Raw genomic sequence first — 20,117 nt, forward strand, 5'->3', positions numbered from 1 at the left:
CACTTGACAGGTTTTAGCAGTTCTACATAGGCCCCTGGCACCTTGGGCCATCCATCCCCTGGCCTCAAGGCTGTGGCTAGGCCTGGTAGCCTCTCACCCTATGGCCACTGCGGCACGGGGCTTCGGGCATCAAGAGAGCATGACGGCTCCCCAGCTGCAGCTCGGAAACCACCACCCAGCCTAGCTCTGTGGCCCAGAGGAGCAGCGTCTGCCAACCCCATCCGCAGCCGACTCTGAAGAGGTTTCCTCATAAAGGCGGCGTCCTTGACCCTGCCAGAGGACCCGCACAGCGGGGTGGCCACAGCTCCTGCTGTTCTCCTGACTGTGTTACCACACAAGACCGCGCATAAGCCTTAGACCGCCCCCCAGGCCAACCGTCCACCGTCCTCCCCACGCCGACACCTCCCCCTCTAGGCGTCCTTCACGCCGACGCCGTCGACCACCTCTCGCTCCCCGCCCCCTCCGGCCGCACCGCCATTAACCCCTGCCGCGGGCATCCGCCTCTCCCTTCGAGTGGCGCGTGCGGGCAGGCGGCGCTGAGACGACGCTTCGAGGGACGGATCGGTGGACGAGGGCCGGGACGAGGGGAGCGGCGGGGTGGCGCGGGGGTGATTCAGGCGGCTTCTGCGGCGGGAGGCGGCGAGCTGCGTGGCACGGGTGGCCGCGGCGCGGCCCTTGGGGCGCAGACCCCTCTGCGCGGTGAGGGGCCGCACCGGGCTGCGGGGGGTGATGGGCGATCGCTCGTTGGTGGCTGTGGGCTTGCTTTCCTCAGGAGGCCTGAGGTTGTTTGCTGTCAGGCCGTGAACTCTGAGGCCTTAGCGAGGTTGTACTCCCCTCCTGGTTGGGCCTCTGCCTGCCTTAGGTGCCAGACTAGCTGGGGTGCTGCTGGTAAAGGTGCACTGGTGAGTGGATTTTGTTGCTGACTCTAGGCACTTAGGATGCCGCAGTTACGGTCAGGGAAGGTGGTAACTGGCAGTGATATAAAGTTGGCTGATGAGATGGTCACCAGGCCAAGCTCTCTGGGCGCTGGGGTAGAATGTGAGGCAGGGAGCATGTTGGTAGTCAAGCAGAGTCATCACCTGGTACCTGAGAGAAAACCTGAGCAGCCCTTACCTTGCTGTCTGCAACCTGCCATGCTCTCCAGCGTTCTGTGTGAGCAGTTTGCTCCTCCTGCCCCCATGCAGAAGGAGCAAGGTGAGAGTAGCCAGAGACTCCCAGCTGAAAAAAACAAGCAGATACAATGCAGGAGGATTTCCAGAATCAACAAGGGTCTAGAGCTGCCAATTTCAGACACTGCTATATGTGAAAATTGGCAGGCAGCAACTGTGGCTGCAGTCACATGCTGGGGAAAGACTAGAAGGAGAAGGACGGAACAAGGTCAGCAGCGATTTTTCTCAGAAACTACTTTGCAAAGTAAATTCTTGGCAGTGATTGAAAGGAAAGAACAGAACTCAGAAGAACTAAACCACTCAGCATTCCAGGAGAGTTCAGGGATTTCAGGAGAAAAAGGCAAGTATTCTTTTATGGAAATAAAATTACAAATCGTATCCTCAGAGGAGGAAATCAAGAGCACAGAGAGACATGAAATTTCCTGTTTGCCAGAACCAGAGATGCTGCAACTCGGAAACAGTACATGTAGTACTGAAGTGAAAAGCACTAACTCTGTAATGATACTGAAGATGCAAATCCTGTATCTTGAGAAGGCTCAGGAATCCTTGTCTGAACCAGCAGTTCAGGAAGAGGTAGATAGGCCCAAAAAGTCAGATGGGTATAATACAGTCATAGAATAGTTGGGCTTGGAAAGAACCTTAAGATCATCAAGTTCCAACCCCCCTGCATTGGGCAGGGACACCTCACACTAAACCATATTACCCAAGACTCCATCCAACCTAGCCTTGAACACTGCCAGGAAAGGACCATTCACAACTTCCTTGGGCAACCTATACCAGCACCTCACCACCTTCACAGTAAAGAACTTCCTCCTTATATCTAACCAAAATTTCCCCTGTTTAAGTTTGAACCCATTACCCCTTGTCCTGTCATTATAGTCCCTAATGAAGAGTCCCTCCCCAGCATCCTTGTAGGCCCTAAATTCTAATTGGATCAAGAAAGTCAGGGGTGCAGAAGAAAGGAAAGAGGTGCTTGAGCAAGAAAGGCAGGGCCTCCTTAATGAAACTAAAACTACAAGGGCCCAGAGAGAAGGGTAGATGTGCCTTGCTGGAACTGCATATGCAGTATCCAGAGTGCAAGAGAGGAGCAGTGAATCTGGGGAAGATGGACAGAAATGCATTGGTGTCACAGTGGCTACAGGGTTCAGGTGGCCAAGAACAACTAATAACCAGCAGAAAGATGCACAAGTATTGCATGAAAAAAGAGCAGCAGAGCTCAAACCCTCAGGAAGGAGCAGACAGCCTAGGGGAAAGTGATACTCACTTGTGCCCTTGTTGCAGAAGTACAGGTGCAGAATTTGGGTTCCTGGGACAAGGGACTGGAGCTGCAGTAAGACCCCATTAAAAGGTGAAAAAACAGGAGATAATATTTCTTTTGCAGATGTATCTGTGTGGATGTGAGCACAAGAAAGAGTGGCCTGTACTCTTAGTTAAAAACAGCTCTTAGTGGATGGCTACTAACTTAGCACAAGAATACAGAGATACGAGCTAGGGTCTGCTTTACAGTACTGTGAATACCAGTCTTAGGAGAAAACAGAATTTTAGGAAGAGGAGAGGTTTTTATTGAAGGAGAAAAGCAGTTCTTTAGCACAAAGGAGAGGAGGCCAGATACTCTTTCTGGGTGCAGGGGGTGAAAGTGACATTGGCAGCTACAAGCCCCAAGTAAGAACTTTTTATTCTTTTTTCCCCTCAGAAGTGGTCAGTTCATTTACACATAGAAGGTCAGGCACCAGCAGGAAAGGAAGCAGTAGTTTCAGCAAAGCCAAAAGAGAAAATAGTCAATTCTTCATTCACCTGTATATTATCTGATTGGTTTTGAATATGCATCATGCTGTCTTGGTTTGGTCTTGCCTTTATAGGTTTTGTTTTCAGAACTTTTGGGGTTTTATTAGCTATTCTCTGCAAAACCCTGAAAGATGGAGGAAAAAAAGATTGTGTTTCGGTGTTTTAAGAGTGTTGTATCAATATGGAGCAATTTTTAAAGAATTTTTAAAAGTCTCATTTTTTTTCAGGATAGCTGTCTGAAAGATTCTTTTTACTTTCAAAGCAGGTGCATTCAAAAGATAAATATTTGCTATAGGTTATTATTAATATTTTATCTATAAACCATATGCTAAAAAAGAAAAAGAGACATATTACAATTGTATCTTTCTTACTTTGAAAAGTAAGATCTAAAACCCTCAACATTCTGCTGGTACATTCTTGAGTCCATTCTCCAGGTGAAACTTTTGGATTGTACAGTTTTTTTACATCATCTTTATTTTTAAATAGAAAGTAGTACTTCATAAAAATGCAAGTCCCACAGTTTTCCTGAATCTTCTTGGAACAGACTGATACATTTGGTTGGACTATATATCTAAAATAAATTACTATATTCTTAGGAACAAGCTTTCCTAATACAGATAATCTACTATGTAAACAAAAGATTGTACAGCCAAGTGTGCGAACAGCATCTGCATTTTCTTGCCAGACTTGCTCTAATTTGGTTTCCACCTATGTCTTAAATATACTACTTCCAATGTCTTTATGACACCTTAAGGTCCTGTTTACATTTGTTTCTGAAGACAAAATATAATTTGTTACTGTAAGTCTGCTAATAGTGCTAATTTAAAATAAATTAGTAAAACTTTACAGAAGTGTTTTAGCTTTATATGGTGTTGTGTTCTTTAGTAGCCTTGAACGTTTTCTGTTCTGTATAAAAAAAAAAAGTTTTTTTTTTTCCCCTAACCATACTCTTTAATGACACTTCTTTATTTTTTAATCAGTGAAGGAAGAATGGAAAGCAATTGAGCAAGATTCTGGTACACAGGCTGTGAAGAAGCTTAAGACAAATCAAAACCCATCAGAAGACTCTAAGGAAAAGGAACCTCACTACTGTAAATCTCCTGCAGTTGCTGCTTTAGGTGGGACCCAAAGCAAGAACTTTCTATGCCATTCTGTAACAAAACAGTCCGGTGTGCAGTGTAAAAAAAGGAAACCCAGAACTGATCAAGTCAAATGCTTGCAAAGTTTTAGTGTGACTACACGTGAAGGAGTGAGAAGTGTATCTGCAAAATGTGATGCTGAACATTTCAGAAAAGCCCTAAACCATTGCAATGGCTTGTTCTGTGCAACAGAAAAGAATCCATTTGTGAGATTAGAGGCCTGTAGTTACATCAATACATTTGTGAAGTCTTCAGCTAATGGAACTACCAGCAGTTACAAATTGAATGGATTCACCCATATAGCCCAGGATAAAGGAAAGCGTGTTTTTCCTGATGGTACTGTAGAACAGAGTGATATGAATTGCAGCACTAGTAGAATGCAAAACAAAGGATCACTCATAAAAGGTGGTTTATTGTTCAATAAAGAAAAAACTGAAAACAGAGAAGAGTGTTTTTCATGCTGTCAGAGCAAAACCAAAAAGTCTTTAAGGGGAAAAAGGTTGAATATTGGTAGAAAGCCTAGGAAAAAGAAGAAAATTGCTGAGAAATCAGCAATGCAGAATATATTCAGAGACACGGCTAATGGCAGTGAGTATGAGTTACAAGCAGAAGCAGCACTTGCCAGGTCAGGTTCCTTTGAAGTCTTGGGACTAAATCACGAAGAAATTACTCTGTCACCTTCATGTGATCATGCATCAAATCTTCATGTAGGGAGAAATACTCATGAAGCACAAAATATATCAGTCTGGAGAAAGAACAGTACCAAATCACTTGTGTTTGAAGATGGCTTTAAGAAGAGATCAGAGCTCTCAGTAACAGCAAAAGAAGAAAATTCAAACAGCGTGGCACATCATTCTGCTGCCTCAGGTAGCCTGAAAGTGCTAGCTGATGAGGTCCATGGTGTTTCTAACAGTCACAAAAGCAAGACAGTTAAAAAATTGAACAAAGTTAATAAGAAATTGCATCAGATTACCTGTCAAAGAACAGTACCTATGACTGGTAAAAATGTTTGGCCTTTTGAATCTTGTGCCAGGACTTCTGAATGGGTTCATAAAAATCTTGGGTCTAGCTCAGAAGGAGAAAGACTTGTAAGGACCGCCTTCAAGGAATCCTCTGATCAAAGCAGTGTTGAAACTGTAGGAAGCAATGCTGTGATTGGGAATTTGAGACAGTTGGATTTCCCTATGTCATTGGAAGAAATTAACAAAGAATCTACATGCAAAATAATAGATTCAAATACTGAATGTCTGACTTCACTTGAAACACCAGGATCGTCTCCCATGAATATTGATGAGACTTTGAGAATGAGCAGTGAAAATGTGGAATCCCCCATTCATACAGATAGAAGTGCTGTGACTTTTAGCCATGAAGATGTGCAAGAAGTTAAAGCAACCTTGAATTTTACAACAAAGCAAAAAAATAAAAAAAAAGGAACTGTGACAAAAAGAAACTTGTCTGTGACAGTCCGGAAAGGTACATCTACACGTGACACACACAGAAAGAACTTGAGCTGTAGGACATCAGTAGTGAAAGAGATATTTTCTGATTTAAAGCTAATGAAAGTATTAAACACTGAAAAACTGACAAAATTCAAAATTCCTTTATGCAGAAACAAGCCTGAATCCAGGAAATTGGAATCTGTCTGTTCATTTGAAAAAAAAACCTTTAGTCCACTAGAGCTTTTTGACAGCAGTAGTGTTTCAAGAAGGCAGAAGATGGGTGAAGAGACTTTCTTGGTAAATTCTGAGCAGCGGCCTCTTGCTACTTCAAGTGATGCTACATCTACAGCTTCAACAAAAGAAAAAGCAGATGAGATCAGCAGTAAGGACTTCCAGCATGATGGCCCTAAAAACCTTTCAACCTTGTCTACTCTCTCTGAACATTCTTCTTTATATCCACATCCTTTTCCTGATGGACAGCCAAAGTCACCTGTGCCTGATTTCCATGGTACTGAATGTGTACTAAAATCTAGTTTTCCTGATCATTCGTGGAATGCAGTTGACCACCCTGCTGCATTAGAAATAAATGATGGTAACAAATCAAGTGGAACTCTTTCAGAACACCAAAGTCAAAATATTCCAGATATTCTTGACGCTTACAAGGAAGATATTCTTGTCATTGATGTGATTCAGGATGACCCTGACCTTTTTGGATACAATAATGAAGAGAAGCTTGAACTTGCAGACTGTGAAAATTGTTCTGTGAAGGAGTCCTATGATAGCATCTCCATTAAAGATGAAAAGCAGGATCTTAAGCCTGAGTGTCCTGTTACCTCAGAAAAGAAAGATTCAGTAGGTGATAATTTTAGGTATGCATATCATTTTTCTTTACTACAATAATCCTAAGTGCTTTGTTCTCATATCAGTGTACTTTGGTTGTAGTGGTCAGGCTTCCTTACAGAATTTTTTCAATTTGTTGGTTGAATTTAAATGTCAAAATTTGATTGAGGTATGACAATGTTCTGAATGCAAATAATTTGTTTTTCATAAGAACTAGTATTATATCTGCATTGAAGGAAAATATAGTCCTAAAGAACTGGTTTAGACCAAGTGAAGTGAAATATGGAAGTACAAACAAAACTTAGGAAGAGTAATATTCTTGACTAATAACTCAATGTTTTTAAATACCTGACTTGATTTGCGATAGCAGCTATCCCTTTGAGAGAATTTTTTTAGTTGTGAGGTGGTAGAATATTAGCATGCTTTCTAGGTGTAGCATATTCTTTTGCTGGATCTGTACAAGTAAATGGTTGTCTCTACAGTAGTATTCCATTCTGCCATTCTTCTTCTCTGCTTTTCTTCTACCCCCAGATATGTGAGTATTTTTTAAATCTGTAATGTGGTTTACATGTTATAGATGTTTATGATCCTGATGTTAATGACTAGGTAATAAGGTTTTTGGAGGGTTGAGATGATCATAAAAGTCACTGAAGGGGGAAGATAAGTTTAAAGTAGAAAAGCTTTTGTAGAAGAGGTAGTAGTCCTTCATGGGACAGAGGAACTCATCAACTGTCTAGACTAGTATTCTCTCTAAACTGTGATACCTGTGTTTGATAAATGAGTTTTAAGATGAGTTTAAGATCACATTTTTCATCATACAAAGGAAAACAGAGCTTAGATACAAATAATGTAAGATTTTCCTCTGAAGATTATTTTTTTTTTTATTGGGAGGGATGTTTTAATTTTCTTCCTGTGCACTTTCTGGGTGGCTTTATCCTTATTTTAAATAAAATGTTTTAATTATTTTCAACATTATGCCACTGCATTAATTTATTTTCCTCTTTGCTCTCCTTATCCTTTCACCTTCATTAAACCCATGTGCAAAAAGAAGAAAAAGAAGAAAATCTTCTCTGAGGTACTGGACAGTTTTTTAAACGTGAGAATATAAAACTTTCAGTTGTTAATGTATTAAATATTTTTGCAGAATCAAGCTTATGCAAAAACAAGCCTCTGAAGAACAGGGCAAATCTTCAGTAGGAGCATCAAACTCCTCAAGAAGCAGCTAGGCTCTAGCATAATAAATTTATTAGAATTACTATTAATTTTGTGTACAGTGTATATATTGTATCCTATATACACTACATAACAGAATGAGTGTTTGCTGTATATTACCCCAGGGTAGTAATGGCTGTTCTGAGATGGTTTCCAACTGGCTGTCTAGGCATTGCACAGAATGGAAGATCAGAACTTTCAAGCCCTTTCCACTCTCATCTTGGTTATGGTAGTAAAGTTTGGTATTTGTATAGATGCTAACTGAAAATTTTATTGGATCTTGTAAGTAAGATCCTCCTTTGTAAGGAGGATAAATATTTCCTTAAGTAATAATGACACTGAGAGTAACATTATCACAGCCTTTAGAGAGATGAAAACTGAACTTGTTTGAAGTCAAATTTCAGCTTTCTTCCTGGATCTGCTGAATTTGCTTGCCACCAGCCAAGGAAAGTAAAAATGCAGGCCTCTTATTTCTTAGAATTTTCCCTTAATTTGCTAAAGAAGCAGGCAAAATTGTCTGGTTTTGCTTTTTAAATTCCGTAATTTAATGCAAAGATCATTAGATAGTGACTGATCAAAGTTGGTAACAGTCAGAAACATACTAATGAACTGAGTATGACAATATTAAAATAAGGCAGTAAACCTTACTACTGTTTATCAGGTACTTGTATCCCTTAATAATACCAGATAATGACCAGTTCATACTGCTATGTTTTTTTTTATTAGTGTTCGCCAGACACAGCTGGGACTTCAGCTGTCTTTGCCAAAGTGATTATGCTGGCAGAGTTACACTGACATCATACTACATATTTTAAAATAAAATACTGTTTCTGTTAATATCCTTTTTAATTTTTTTTCTTTAGAGGTATTCTAGGCTATTGCGTATGTTTGCTTGTTTGGCTTCTTATTTTATGCATACTCAGTTTTGCTTTGTTGCAACATTAGCTGCATATTAGCTTGTAATGATACTTCAATCTGTCCATGTAGAACAGCGAGTCAGAACTTCACTATGGTAAACCATATCTAACTTATATAAATATTAGTTTATATGCATGTTTTGTTTAACATTTGGTTAATGTTAGCCATTACACTCTAGATGAATGTAATTTGGTGATCTTAGGTAGAAGAGCAATACAAACGCTTACTGGCTGCACATGGTGGCTGTTGCTGAATATTTTCTTTATCAATACATAGCTTTTGTTATGGTTTCCCTTCAGATTAATGAGAACAGGCAGATGATGATAGAAAGAACCTGGATCTTTGTTAAAACTGTTTTAGTGCATAAATGCATGAGGATGGACTTCAGTACATCTCGTGTACTAATACTTTGATCTGGCACTGGTACAGAGCAGTAGGAACTGTAGTTCTGCTAGCAAGTTATTCTGACAGTATAGCTGGGTTCTTAAAAAGGTTTTTAGGATGTGTTGAGTGTTGCTGATGAGTTTAATAGCATTTAAGTTGTAACTGCAAGGGAAATGACTGGTGCCTTAATTTGTAGTGTTCTTCCCACTACAAAAATCTGAGATCTAGCAGCTTGTCAAAATTACAGTTCCTATAATGAAGTATTATTTTTTGTTCAAGTTTCATTGATAAACCAAAGCACTGAAACTGTGTGAAGATTGTACCTGCTTGATTCAGTCACTGACAAGTGTTTGGTGGCAATTATTAGCCACTGCAGATGCGTAACTATTAGTGTGGATCCATTTTGTTTGAGTTTTGAATTTAAACACCAAGACATGTTTAGCTAATGAAGCTTTTCATCTTCGACTGTTTGTGACCTTAAAAGATGGAGGAGTATTTTTAGTTACGAAAATGTAAGGATAATAATTTTTGGCTTCCAAATTTCAGATAATGAGAGCACATGTCCTTCAAAAGGAGAACATACTGGTCACAACAGTGATTGAGCTCCAAAATGCAAATAACTTCTGTTTCACACTACACAATTAGGAGAATCTGGTAAAGATTTGGAAGTAGCTTTTGACCTGAATATGAAGATTTCAGTTTCTTGATGCTGTTTAATATTTTCAGTTTTAAGCAGTGTTTATGAAGATGACAGCTTTCTGGAACTGTCTGCACTGCAGTTTTACAAAAAGAAAGTAACTTGTTTCAGGCAAAATCACTCAAACTTTGCATTTCCCATACAATGTGGGGGAGAGGGGAAGTAAGCCTACAGAGAGCTTGCCTATAATAAATAACCTTCTTGTCTCTACAAACTTGCTGTAACTTACTCAACTTTGCTTCATAATGTATCTCATAATATTTGTGCCTGAATGTTTGCATAATTCCAAGTTACACATACTGGGGAACTTCTTTATTTCCACTAGGTTGTTGCAAATTTTCATTGTTCCATTTTACTAGGCAGCTTGCTGTCATTACATTTGTTGTCATTTACTAGGGGTAGGCTTCCAAGATCTGTAGTGATGATGATGTTTGATATATTCGATATGTAATATTTTACTATGTATTTTTATCGTTAGAGCTTTTCTGAGGAGAAATACTTACCTTTTTTCCAACTTATGTTTAAAATAGATGAAGTATATTTCTATGACCAAATGTGTTTGTTATTCTATTTGAGATTCAGTGTTATGCAAATTGTCATGAATATAATATTAACATAAATCACATTTTGTAGAAACTGATGAATTGGCTCATTAGTACAGTATTTCTGTAATTTGCTCTGCAGAGATATCACTTCTTGGTATTTTAGACAAAGGTGAAATACAGTAATGAGCTTTTACTGACAGCTTTTGAGATTTGAAATGTCTTGGTGGTAGTTAACTCATTTAGGTGTGTATTTGTAAGGATGGCTATAAGAAAGCCAAAAGAGTGTGAAGAACTGTCTTATGACAGTGTGCTGAATGTAAGGATTCTGTCCACAGCTAAAAGTATTACTGAGAACTTTAATTTTATGTAACTTGTTAGATTAATATTGCCTTTGTGCAAGATAGAAATCTTAAGTACACTTTTTTTTTCCGAAACAGACACATTACCATACAGGAATCTGGAATGTCAGATGATACTGAAATTTCCTGTGATTGGGTGCTAAAAGGTAAGAGTCTTTGGAGATTTCTGAATGCATAGTCAAGAGGAGATGGTAACCACAAAGGTGTTCAGTAACAAAACCAGGACTTTCTGGTTTCCACATAAAATAAGAATTTGTCATTTCTGTAATACCTTTTTATCGTAACAGCGTTTTGTTTCTTAACGCATATAAAGTGGGTGTCTTGAAATGGTGCAAACCTGAGTCTTACAGGGAACATGCACTTGTCTTTAGTACTTGTGAGTTGATAGTACTGGGTTTTGTTTTTTTTTATAGTAAGACACTGAGTACTGTGATACTGCTTTGGAGGCTGACTCACAATCTCACTTTGTTCTTCTCTTAATTAGCAGACAGAATTTTAAAATAGGTTTCTTTTTCCAGGTTGTACTTTTTTTTTTTTGCAGATGCTATGCCCATTCTTCTAACGGTGTCCAGTTTTTTAAGGATGCTTCTTTTTTAGAGAAGGATACTTGAGTTGCTTAATTTTTTTTTTTCTTCCTATTTTAAGCACAACAGTCCAAGTAGGCAGCATCTGAGTGTGATTTGTTTTGTTTTCTACAGCTTGCATACAGGCCTACTATGCAAAGTATGTCTGATGTGGAAGTTTCCCTTAGATAGGTTGAAGGAACAGGAGAATAAAACTAACACACTGGAGAAGGCACAGTGTGCTGATGCTGGTTTTGACAGTTCTTGGTGTTCCCCTTTCTGGTGTCAGTTTGTCAGCTTGCTGTTAGTGTAACACTTGGTCATTATGTATTGTTTTTGTTGCAACCTTGAAAAGTCTCTGCGACAGTATGTCTTGTGCTAGTTTTTATATTAATGTATTCATGTAGAAAGAAATACTTTTCATGTAGAATGAGTGAATGGTTTGGGGAGATGCAGCCTCCTGGAGAAAAAGGAGTGAATAGTAACTATTTGGGGGAGCGAAAGTTTCAGGCTTCAGTGATAAGAAGCAAAATCAAAGGTAATGAGGATGTAATTGTTCAGACACCAAGAAACAGACTCAAGTTCCCTGAGGATGAGTAGGGAGGAAGTACACAGTTATGCCTCTGGCCATGTAAAGAGCCAGAGGGACCATGGTATCTGCAGTACTGAGGTGATTGAAAACAGACCTGGCAACGAGTCCTGTACTATTTAGTAACTTCTGCATTTTCTTGGACTGTTGTTTTGCTTCATGTTCTAATGAAGTTCAAGGTTAAAAGCCTTTGGGTCTTTGTGTGGTGCTTAAAATAAAGAAAAAGATTTAAGTATGTCCTTCTTCACAGATGTGAGAAATTAAGGATCACATCATACTGTTAGATTAACAGTGCACGTAGTAGCTTATCTTTGATATATGACTTTTTTAACAGACCTGCACAGAACAAAATAAAGTGCTTGGTTTTGGTAGTTACCCACAATTTATGTATTTATTTAGAAATATATAAATACATAGGAATGTATAGGTATTACTGCTTTCACGTCTTGTGTTATGTAGTGAGGCCATGGCTTCTTGTCTCAGGGGATTCACAGTCTAAGAAGAGCAGCGATTACTACAGTTAAGGTATTATGGATGACATCAATACTCTTCATCTGTCAAGTGGAAATCTTACGTTGTCTTCAAGCAGATGTGCCTTGTATTGCTGGTTATACAGAGACCAGTGACTTATTAAGATGAAAGCCCTTCCAATAATAATCTGATTCTTCCTGTATCTGGACAGTGTGGTGCAGTTGAAATTTATTCATGTGATACAATGAAATAGTGAATTTTTTCTCTATGCAGAGCTCTTCCATTGCACATACACAGTTGCTTCAGAAAGTTGTAGTTACTTTCTGTTCGTTTCCTGTGGAGTCTGCAAAAGGTGCTGAAATTTCATGACACTGAATTCTCATTGTGTTTACTATATTACAGGAATTTTGAGTTTCTGAATTTAGTCTACAGAATCACAGAATGGGTTGGATTGGGAGGGACCTTCAGGATCATCCGGTTCCAGCTCCCTGCCACAGGCAGGGCACCTTCCACTAGGCCAGACTGCTCCAAGCCCTGTCCAACCTGGCCTTGAACACTGCTAGGGTTGGGGCATCCACAGCCTCTCTGGGCAACCCATGCCAGTGCCTCTCCACCATCACAGTAGAGAATTTCTTTCTAATATCTAATGTAAATCTCTCCTCTTTCAGTTTAAAGCCATTCCCCCTTGTCCTGCCACTACATGTCCCTGTAAAAAGTCCCTCTCCAGATTTCTTGTAGGCCCCCTTTAGGTATTGGAAGACTGATAAATATATGAGATATATGAGCCTTCTCATCTCCAGGCTGAACAAGCCCATCTCTCTCGGCCTGTCTCCATAGCAGAGGTGCTCCAGCCTTCTGATCATTTTTGTGGCCTCCTCTAGGTTTACTCCAACAGCTCCACATCCCTCTTGTGTTGGGTGCCCCAGAACTACACACAGTACTCCAGCTGGGGTCTCATGAGAGCAGAGGGGGAGAATCCTCTCCCTCGACCTGCTGGACACAGGGCTTCATCATGTCATTACAATAAACTTACACACTTCTGCAGCAAAGGCTAACTCTTTATTTCCTTAGGAAATTACCATATGTATCTTTGGCTGTGTTTTAATAACAAAGCTTAACTGAATTTATTTCTAAAATACTGAAATAAATATTATATAAATAAACCTGTTCTACAGCTTGGATAGAATTTTAAGTACAGATTCAATTTCATATGTATTTGAAAGTGTTTGTGCTTTAAGGGTGAAATAATTTTACAAATAAATCTCGCATTCAGGAAGTCCTAGGATTTCTTAAATCTCATTAGTATTAAGGCTTTTTCATATTTAGGAAGTAGAAGCTTTGTTGTCTTGTAGCTTGGGAAATACAAAATGTGTTTATACATTTTCAGCTAAAGACGCTAAAACCCACAACTCATCCAGAGGAAGCAGTCCTCTTGGGACTGTTACAGGTGTTACTGAAAGCTTTCTTGAAGATGGGCAATCAAGAGAATTAGATGAACTTCTGAAGAGTTTTGACGTGGATGAAAAGGTACTGAGAAATCATGTTTTCTGTTGCTAACTAGTTTAGGAAATGATGGTCCATGTAGTTGGATAATTTTAATTACTGATGCTGGTTTATTAACAGAATTTTTAATTTCCTGTAAAAAAAGAATGTAGTGTTTCACAGGTTACTGTGCTATTGACAATGTAAGTTTTGCTTGACAGAACTTCGGTCACTAATCGTCACTAATAACCCATTTTCAAATTTGAAACAACAAGATAGTTATATCAGTTATTGCAGCAACTCTGTATTACCAGTTGTATGAAAATTACTGTTCCAGAGAATACCTAAGAGTACTACTGTGCATATGTGACATCTTTACATAACATAACTAGTTTTAAAAGTTGGTGTTAAATGCTTCTCACCACACTGTCTCAGAAGGATGGCATGTTATTGGAAAGCTGGGGAGCTGCACAGCCATCATACATCCGAGGAGGATCATTCTGTGGTTCATTACTTGGGCAGAAAGGCTATTACATTATCATATTGACTACTTGGTAGTTCAGAGGGAACATTAAACCATTTTCATGCTCAGTGACTTTATCTGACCTTTCTACTCTCTCTGTCTTCCTTCCTGTGGATGGTAAGTATAGGTCTTTTAAGACTTGAAGTTTTATGCTATTTACTACTTTTATAATGGATTGGAATTTACAGCTTGCTGCTACTCAGACATAGCTGCTGATAGCATTTACTTCTTTCCACTACTTCAAGAGTGAATAATGTTTTTAACTGGATAAGTTAAACTGTAAAAGCCACATGGCTAGAAACTGGTAAAAAATGGATAAGGTAATCAAACAGTAGGGAATCGGTTTCCCTGGCAAAATTGTTATTTAAAAGCAGAATAGAAACATTTCCTTCAACAAATGGAACTGGGGCTGCTGACATCTCATTCACAAAGTTAATTTTGTTCCCTGACCTCTTAGGGAGAGTAAAAGGGTCTCTCAAATAGAATAGGTTACTGGAGTAACTAAGTGGAGTAACTAACTGCAGTTACTGGAGTAAGTATAGCACTTATTGCAGGACCCCCAGGTCAGTCGCTGGGGCTGCTTCATAGAGTTGTGGCTTTGTAAAATCAAATGTCATAATCCTTTCTTTTCTGTGCTGTGTTGGGCAAAGGTAAAGAAGTACAACTAATATTACCCAAACCCCAAACTTTACCAAATTTAAGCCACGAAATATTAATACAGCCCTAAATCTATTCCTGTATGTGGACAGAAAACCAGCTTTCCAGATGTGAGGAGGGAGTGCAGTGGCAGAACACTTGTTGCAACTGTTCTACTGTTTGGGGTGATTCATGGGGCAGGTGATGTTTCTTTCCAGCTCACAATACTTTGAGAAGGACGAAAACTTAACCACTTAACTATAGAGAAAACCCTAAAAATACGTGGGGAACTCATAAACTGAATTTCGGAAATCCATTGAGAGCATGTCCATCTCTGATTATTTGGTTATCATAAATTTTGTGAAGTTCAAGTTACTTCATGAGTAACAGACAAAACAAAGCCAGGGTTCCATGACTTTGTTCTGTATCAGTCCTTTCAGATTCTCACACCCAAATATGTTAGATTCTGTCTTTTTTGTCCATATACTTGGGGTTTTTTTCCTATATGCTGTGGTACACAGCTGAGAAAAAGCCTTAGATTTGTCCTCAATACAGCTTTACATTTTCACTAAACTTGGTGGAATGTTTTTTGCGGGTTTCTACATCTGTCAGGCGCAGTTAAAATTGGGCAGTGGGCCTAAAATTGCTGGGACTACTGGTAGGAACAAAGAGAAGACAATTGTGTCACCTTTTTTCCAACTAAAAATCACTGTTTTAAAGATTACAAGGTATAAGGGCAGTGTTTTCGCACCATTTACACCATATAATGGCAGTTTTACACCATTTAAAAGATGGTGTAAGAGTAACTGCCATCCAGATTAGTTTTTACAGTCAAGATTCTTATCATACTTTCCAATGATCTCTAACAGGTTGAAATCTGTAGTGTAAAGTGTAAGAGGCTTCCTAGTGATTTGCTGTATCTGAAAGTGCATTTTATTCATAGTTCAGGTTTGCAGATGGAGTGCCTGATGTCAAAGAAGAAAAAAAGGGTGAAGCTGGAAAAAGGTATATATACTGTGTTCTTCATGTAACCTGTGATACTCCCTAGTTACTGTACAAATGAAAAGTGATGTTTTTCCTGAAACACCATCAGCATTTTAATTCAGGTTTTCTGTATTATTGTGACTATGATGAAGAAAATACGTATGTGAAACAATACAATTTCACTGTGCAAAGTACAAGACAAGTATAGCTGTAGCCTGACAGGACAATAGAGGTTATTTTGTCCTCCGGCTAGTGATGAAATATATCCACTTTATGCCAGTGTCTAGCTTTGTCATCTCAATGTGTGTAGCATAAGATGCATCTCCACCCACAACAGTACTTACCAGAACTCAGAACTTTAAAAAAAAAAAAATCAGTTGAAACATTCAGCTTTTTTTTTCTGCCTCTTGGGACTCTCCCTAAACTAGTGAAAGAATTGAAAGATCTCATTCAAATTCAGGCTGACAGCAGTAGAAGAAGGCACTTAAAAACGTGGCATGTGGAGTCAAGCACGTGCTCTGCTGTTCTGCTAGCTTCAGGCTGTGCTTACAGTGTTTGTTGTACGTACAACTTGGAAGTGTCATGCTAAGAAACTTCATTCAACATCAGCCTAAAAATGAAGCAGAATAGGACTTTGTAGAAAAAGTATACTTAAGTGATATAATTCTTAAGTAATGAGAAGAGAAATAACAGGTATTTCAGAGTCATTTTCACAATAATCGAGAAACCTCAGCTGGTATAGAAGAGGGTATTGTTTTTTTCCAGCACCAGTTACATTTCAGTGACAGACTTGAAGTGTACCAGAATTTGGTTAAATAGAGAATATTGCATCTTTTCATTAATCCACTAGAGAGCTCCAGGCTCCTCCTTCTGGTAAAATACCCATTTAAATTTACCACAGTAGCATAAATAGTTCTTTATACTGTAGGACTATGCTGGATAAAGTATGTGCAAGTAATACTGCATTACTTCCTTAGTTGAAATGCAGTGCAGCTAGAGAAGAGGCATTTATTTATTCTTTCATTTGGAGTCAAACTGTTTTCTCTAGTTTGATTCAGAAAATGTTACCATTGCAAAGTTTCATTTAGAAGAAAATATAGTTACTGTTCTTATTCAGCAAACTCCACTTCTAATGACACTGTTACTTAAAAAAGGGAAGTTGATTGTAAAGCTGTATAGTTTACAGTTCCTCACAAAATTGTGTGCAGTTTCTTGTCTAGATTAAAAAGAGAGCTGAGATTGTTGTCCTGAAGGTAAGCTGCTATGAAAATCCTGTTGTGTCAGATCTGAGGCTGGCATCACAAGAAAGCAGAAAAAAATGTCATGGTGACTTGAAAACTGTGATTAACTAGATCTGCAGATCTAGTTTTCTGTTTTTCTTCCTCTGGAGACTTGTACGGTATAATAACTAAACGAAAAATAAATAATTTTGGTTTATTAGGTAGAATTTATTCTTCTCTGCTGTCGCATTTGTATTTGAAACTCTATTAAAACCAGCCTGCAATTTAGGAAAGATTTTGCCTATCCTGGCTTTGGGAAGTATTAAATAGGTAGCCCTAACGGGATAGCAAGGCAGTTTCTGTCTCCAAACCATAAGTAGGCTGAAATGTCCTTTGTACTGAACCTAGATTCTTAATTAAAGGAGAAAGGGGAGGAGGATCTCATGAAAGAGGATTATTTTTTTCTGTAGCTTTATTTACAAATAAGAAAGAGATCACTAAGCATTTAGCTAGCAGTATTTTCAGCTTGTTTCAGAAAACTTCACATTTTAGTTGTTTAATTATCTGAAATGTACATATGTGGGAATAGTTGAAGGCAGAACAGAATTGCCTTTGAAATCACCTAAGTCTTCTGCCAAGTAGAGCCAGTTATTAGGAAAGAAAACAGACGACTCTTCAAATGTAATTTCAAAAGCTTTGTGGATTACTTTGACAGGTATTACATAACAGGCTGCTGAAAAGTAGATGCTTCTTCAGAGGTGACAGAAATCATCTTAGTCTTGCTGTCAGCACAGTGAAAAAAAAATTAGAAGTTGTTCACGGGTATCTTTTCTTCTTATGTATTGAATTTCATACAGTTCCACTTAAAGACATAATAATCTCAGCCAAGATTGTAATTAGATTGGACCCGGCAATGAGACTAGTGAAAGGAAAGTTGTTGATACTGCTACTGTTTAAATTTACATCAAGTTTTGAAGTGTTGTGTCAATTGTTGAAGGAATTCTCAATTTTTATGTGCTTATTCCTCCTTTTTTTTAGTTTTCTAGTACATGGGAGAAGTACCTGCTTGATTTGGCTAAACAGATTTTTGTTTTTCAATACTCAGCAGTGACTGTAAATACAGAGACCTTGTGAACTGTGGATTGCTATCAGGATTGCCAGTGCCTGCCCAGAAAATAAATGTCCTCAGTGAAACTACAGAGATGGAAGCCCAGACAAATGGTATCTTATGCTGCTTTGGTGAACCTTCCAGAATTTTTTTTTTATGTGTGTTTTATTTACCTATAAAATCTTAAGGAATTTCTTCAATTCCTGAAGGTACTGGCTGGAGTTTATTTTAGTTTCCATACATAGAAGCAGAAATGCAAGCTCTCACATGAGAGGTTAGTCAGGTTTTTTGGGTTGGATTGGGATTTTTAGCAGGATCCTATTTGGTAGGGTCAAATAGCAGTCATTCTCTTGTCGGTATTCATGGTTCTCTGACATTTGAATGGTACAGGGAACATGACTGCAGATTTTCTTGATTGGTTGCTATCTGTAGGCAAAACTTGGTTAAGGGATTTGCCCAGCTTGCCAAAGGTCAGAACTTTGCTGTTTATGCCAGTTCAAATGTTTGCAAGACATTCACTAGTCTGGATCAAGGAAATGATCCTAGATTTAATAAGCAGTACTTAATTTCAACCTGGAATATTTCACACCTGGGACAGGTACTTCTTAAAAGTGTGCCTGCCACCAGAGAAATAATAATGTAATGGAACTGTAGTCAAAGTTTCCTTCTCTTTTTCTCTGCACAGAATAACTCTTAATGTTAAGCCTTACATAAAAGCATAGTTTCATTTGGTGTACAAGATAGAGAAAAACAGGAATTGATTGCTTATGTATAGGTACTAAATTCTGTTTCTTTGCAACAGCTGTTTTGGGAATTAATGTTTTTAGAATTACTGGTTAACACGAATGTTTGTAAACATGGATTTCCAGAAATGAGCCCACTGGCAGAGGCTCTTGCTTAGTTTCAAATTACACTTCCAGTATGACCTTGTAAAACGACTTTATCACTATGTCTAACAATATTTTCAAGAAATGCAAGAAACATAGATGCTGTAAAAAGCAACTGTGAAATATGTCTCTAGACTGTAGTAGTTTGAAGTTGCTCATGTCTTTGGCCTTAAAAGTGTATACACCTTATGAAGAGTTCTTCTAAACCTTCCTTCTTAAAATCATTTTAAACTGTTGCCAAAGCAAGAGTTTCTGTGCTAGGAGAGGGTAAAACAACCTTTTTCCCCTTAGAACTATGCAGGCAGGATTGGTCTAGTTCACTTCAGTGCCTGCTTCCCTACAAATCTGACGTACAGTTGGCAGGGAGAGTACAAACTTGAAAAGACCTGGTCGTAAACTCTCTGCCGTGAAGATGGCAAGAATCTGAAAGAAAGACCTCTAAGATCAAGTTCCCAGTAGCTTTGTTCTGCAGCTAGTGACTGACTCTATCCTGGGTCTTTTGCCTGTCTCTAAATTCATCCAATCCTGAATTTACCAAGTTGCCCACCATCACTGCACAGAGTTACAAAGCTGTGAGAGAACATGACATTCAGATATTTAATTGTTTTACATTATATTTCTCCTTCCTATACTGTGAAAGCCTCCCTCTTTAGAAAGACATGCAGATTGAGAACCATGTACCTAGTGCAAGTCTGTAGTACAACATGCACTATCATTGGATGCTTTTTAGTAACTGTAGTTTGTCAGAAAGGGCTAAGCACACCCTGCCTTTTGAATAGCCTCTTCTTTGAAGGGACCAGATGGAAACCCTAGAAAGCAAGGCATTCAGAAGCTCTTGTTTCTCTTTAGATGTGGAGTTGAAAATACGAACTTTTATCTTCCGTTAACAGTGTTTATTTTTCAGAGAAAGAGATCTGTTATCAATAATAGTTCTAAAAACAAGTTTTACAGTTAAGAAGCCAGTAACTTATATTGGTCTTAAGCTTGATACTGTGCTGTTTAAAACATAGAGTATGAAAGATTTTATTTCAGTTTTGGAAAAGTAGTTTATGGCTAGTGATGTGGGAATGCAAAGATGACTGATAAAGTGGGTTTGGTTGTGTTTTTTTCTCCTTTTCAAATTAAAACTTTTGGATATTTTAATTCAGTTTATTTCCTTCTCTCTGT

At 38.6% G+C, this 20,117-nt stretch overlaps 1 protein-coding gene across 1 annotated transcript in view; it reads left to right on the forward strand.

The window, feature by feature from the left end:
- The first annotated feature begins 747 nt into the window (after positions 1 to 747).
- Positions 748 to 20,117, forward strand: part of TOPAZ1 (testis and ovary specific TOPAZ 1) — a 36,111-nt gene continuing 16,741 nt past the window's right edge. Inside the window, exons 1-7 of the mRNA XM_057400244.1 lie at positions 748 to 1,509; positions 3,935 to 6,401; positions 7,421 to 7,447; positions 10,566 to 10,633; positions 13,498 to 13,637; positions 15,695 to 15,756; positions 18,061 to 18,176. Coding sequence (XP_057256227.1) covers positions 939 to 1,509; positions 3,935 to 6,401; positions 7,421 to 7,447; positions 10,566 to 10,633; positions 13,498 to 13,637; positions 15,695 to 15,756; positions 18,061 to 18,176 — 3,451 coding nt within the window. The 5' untranslated portion in view covers positions 748 to 938. The remainder of the gene's footprint in view (positions 1,510 to 3,934; positions 6,402 to 7,420; positions 7,448 to 10,565; positions 10,634 to 13,497; positions 13,638 to 15,694; positions 15,757 to 18,060; positions 18,177 to 20,117) is intronic.

Source organism: Pezoporus wallicus, unplaced genomic scaffold (genome assembly GCF_028554395.1).
Source record: "Pezoporus wallicus isolate ANWC-B61680 ecotype Strahan unplaced genomic scaffold, APGP_CSIRO_Pwel_v1 contig_8276, whole genome shotgun sequence".
Taxonomy (NCBI): Eukaryota; Metazoa; Chordata; class Aves; order Psittaciformes; family Psittacidae; genus Pezoporus; species Pezoporus wallicus.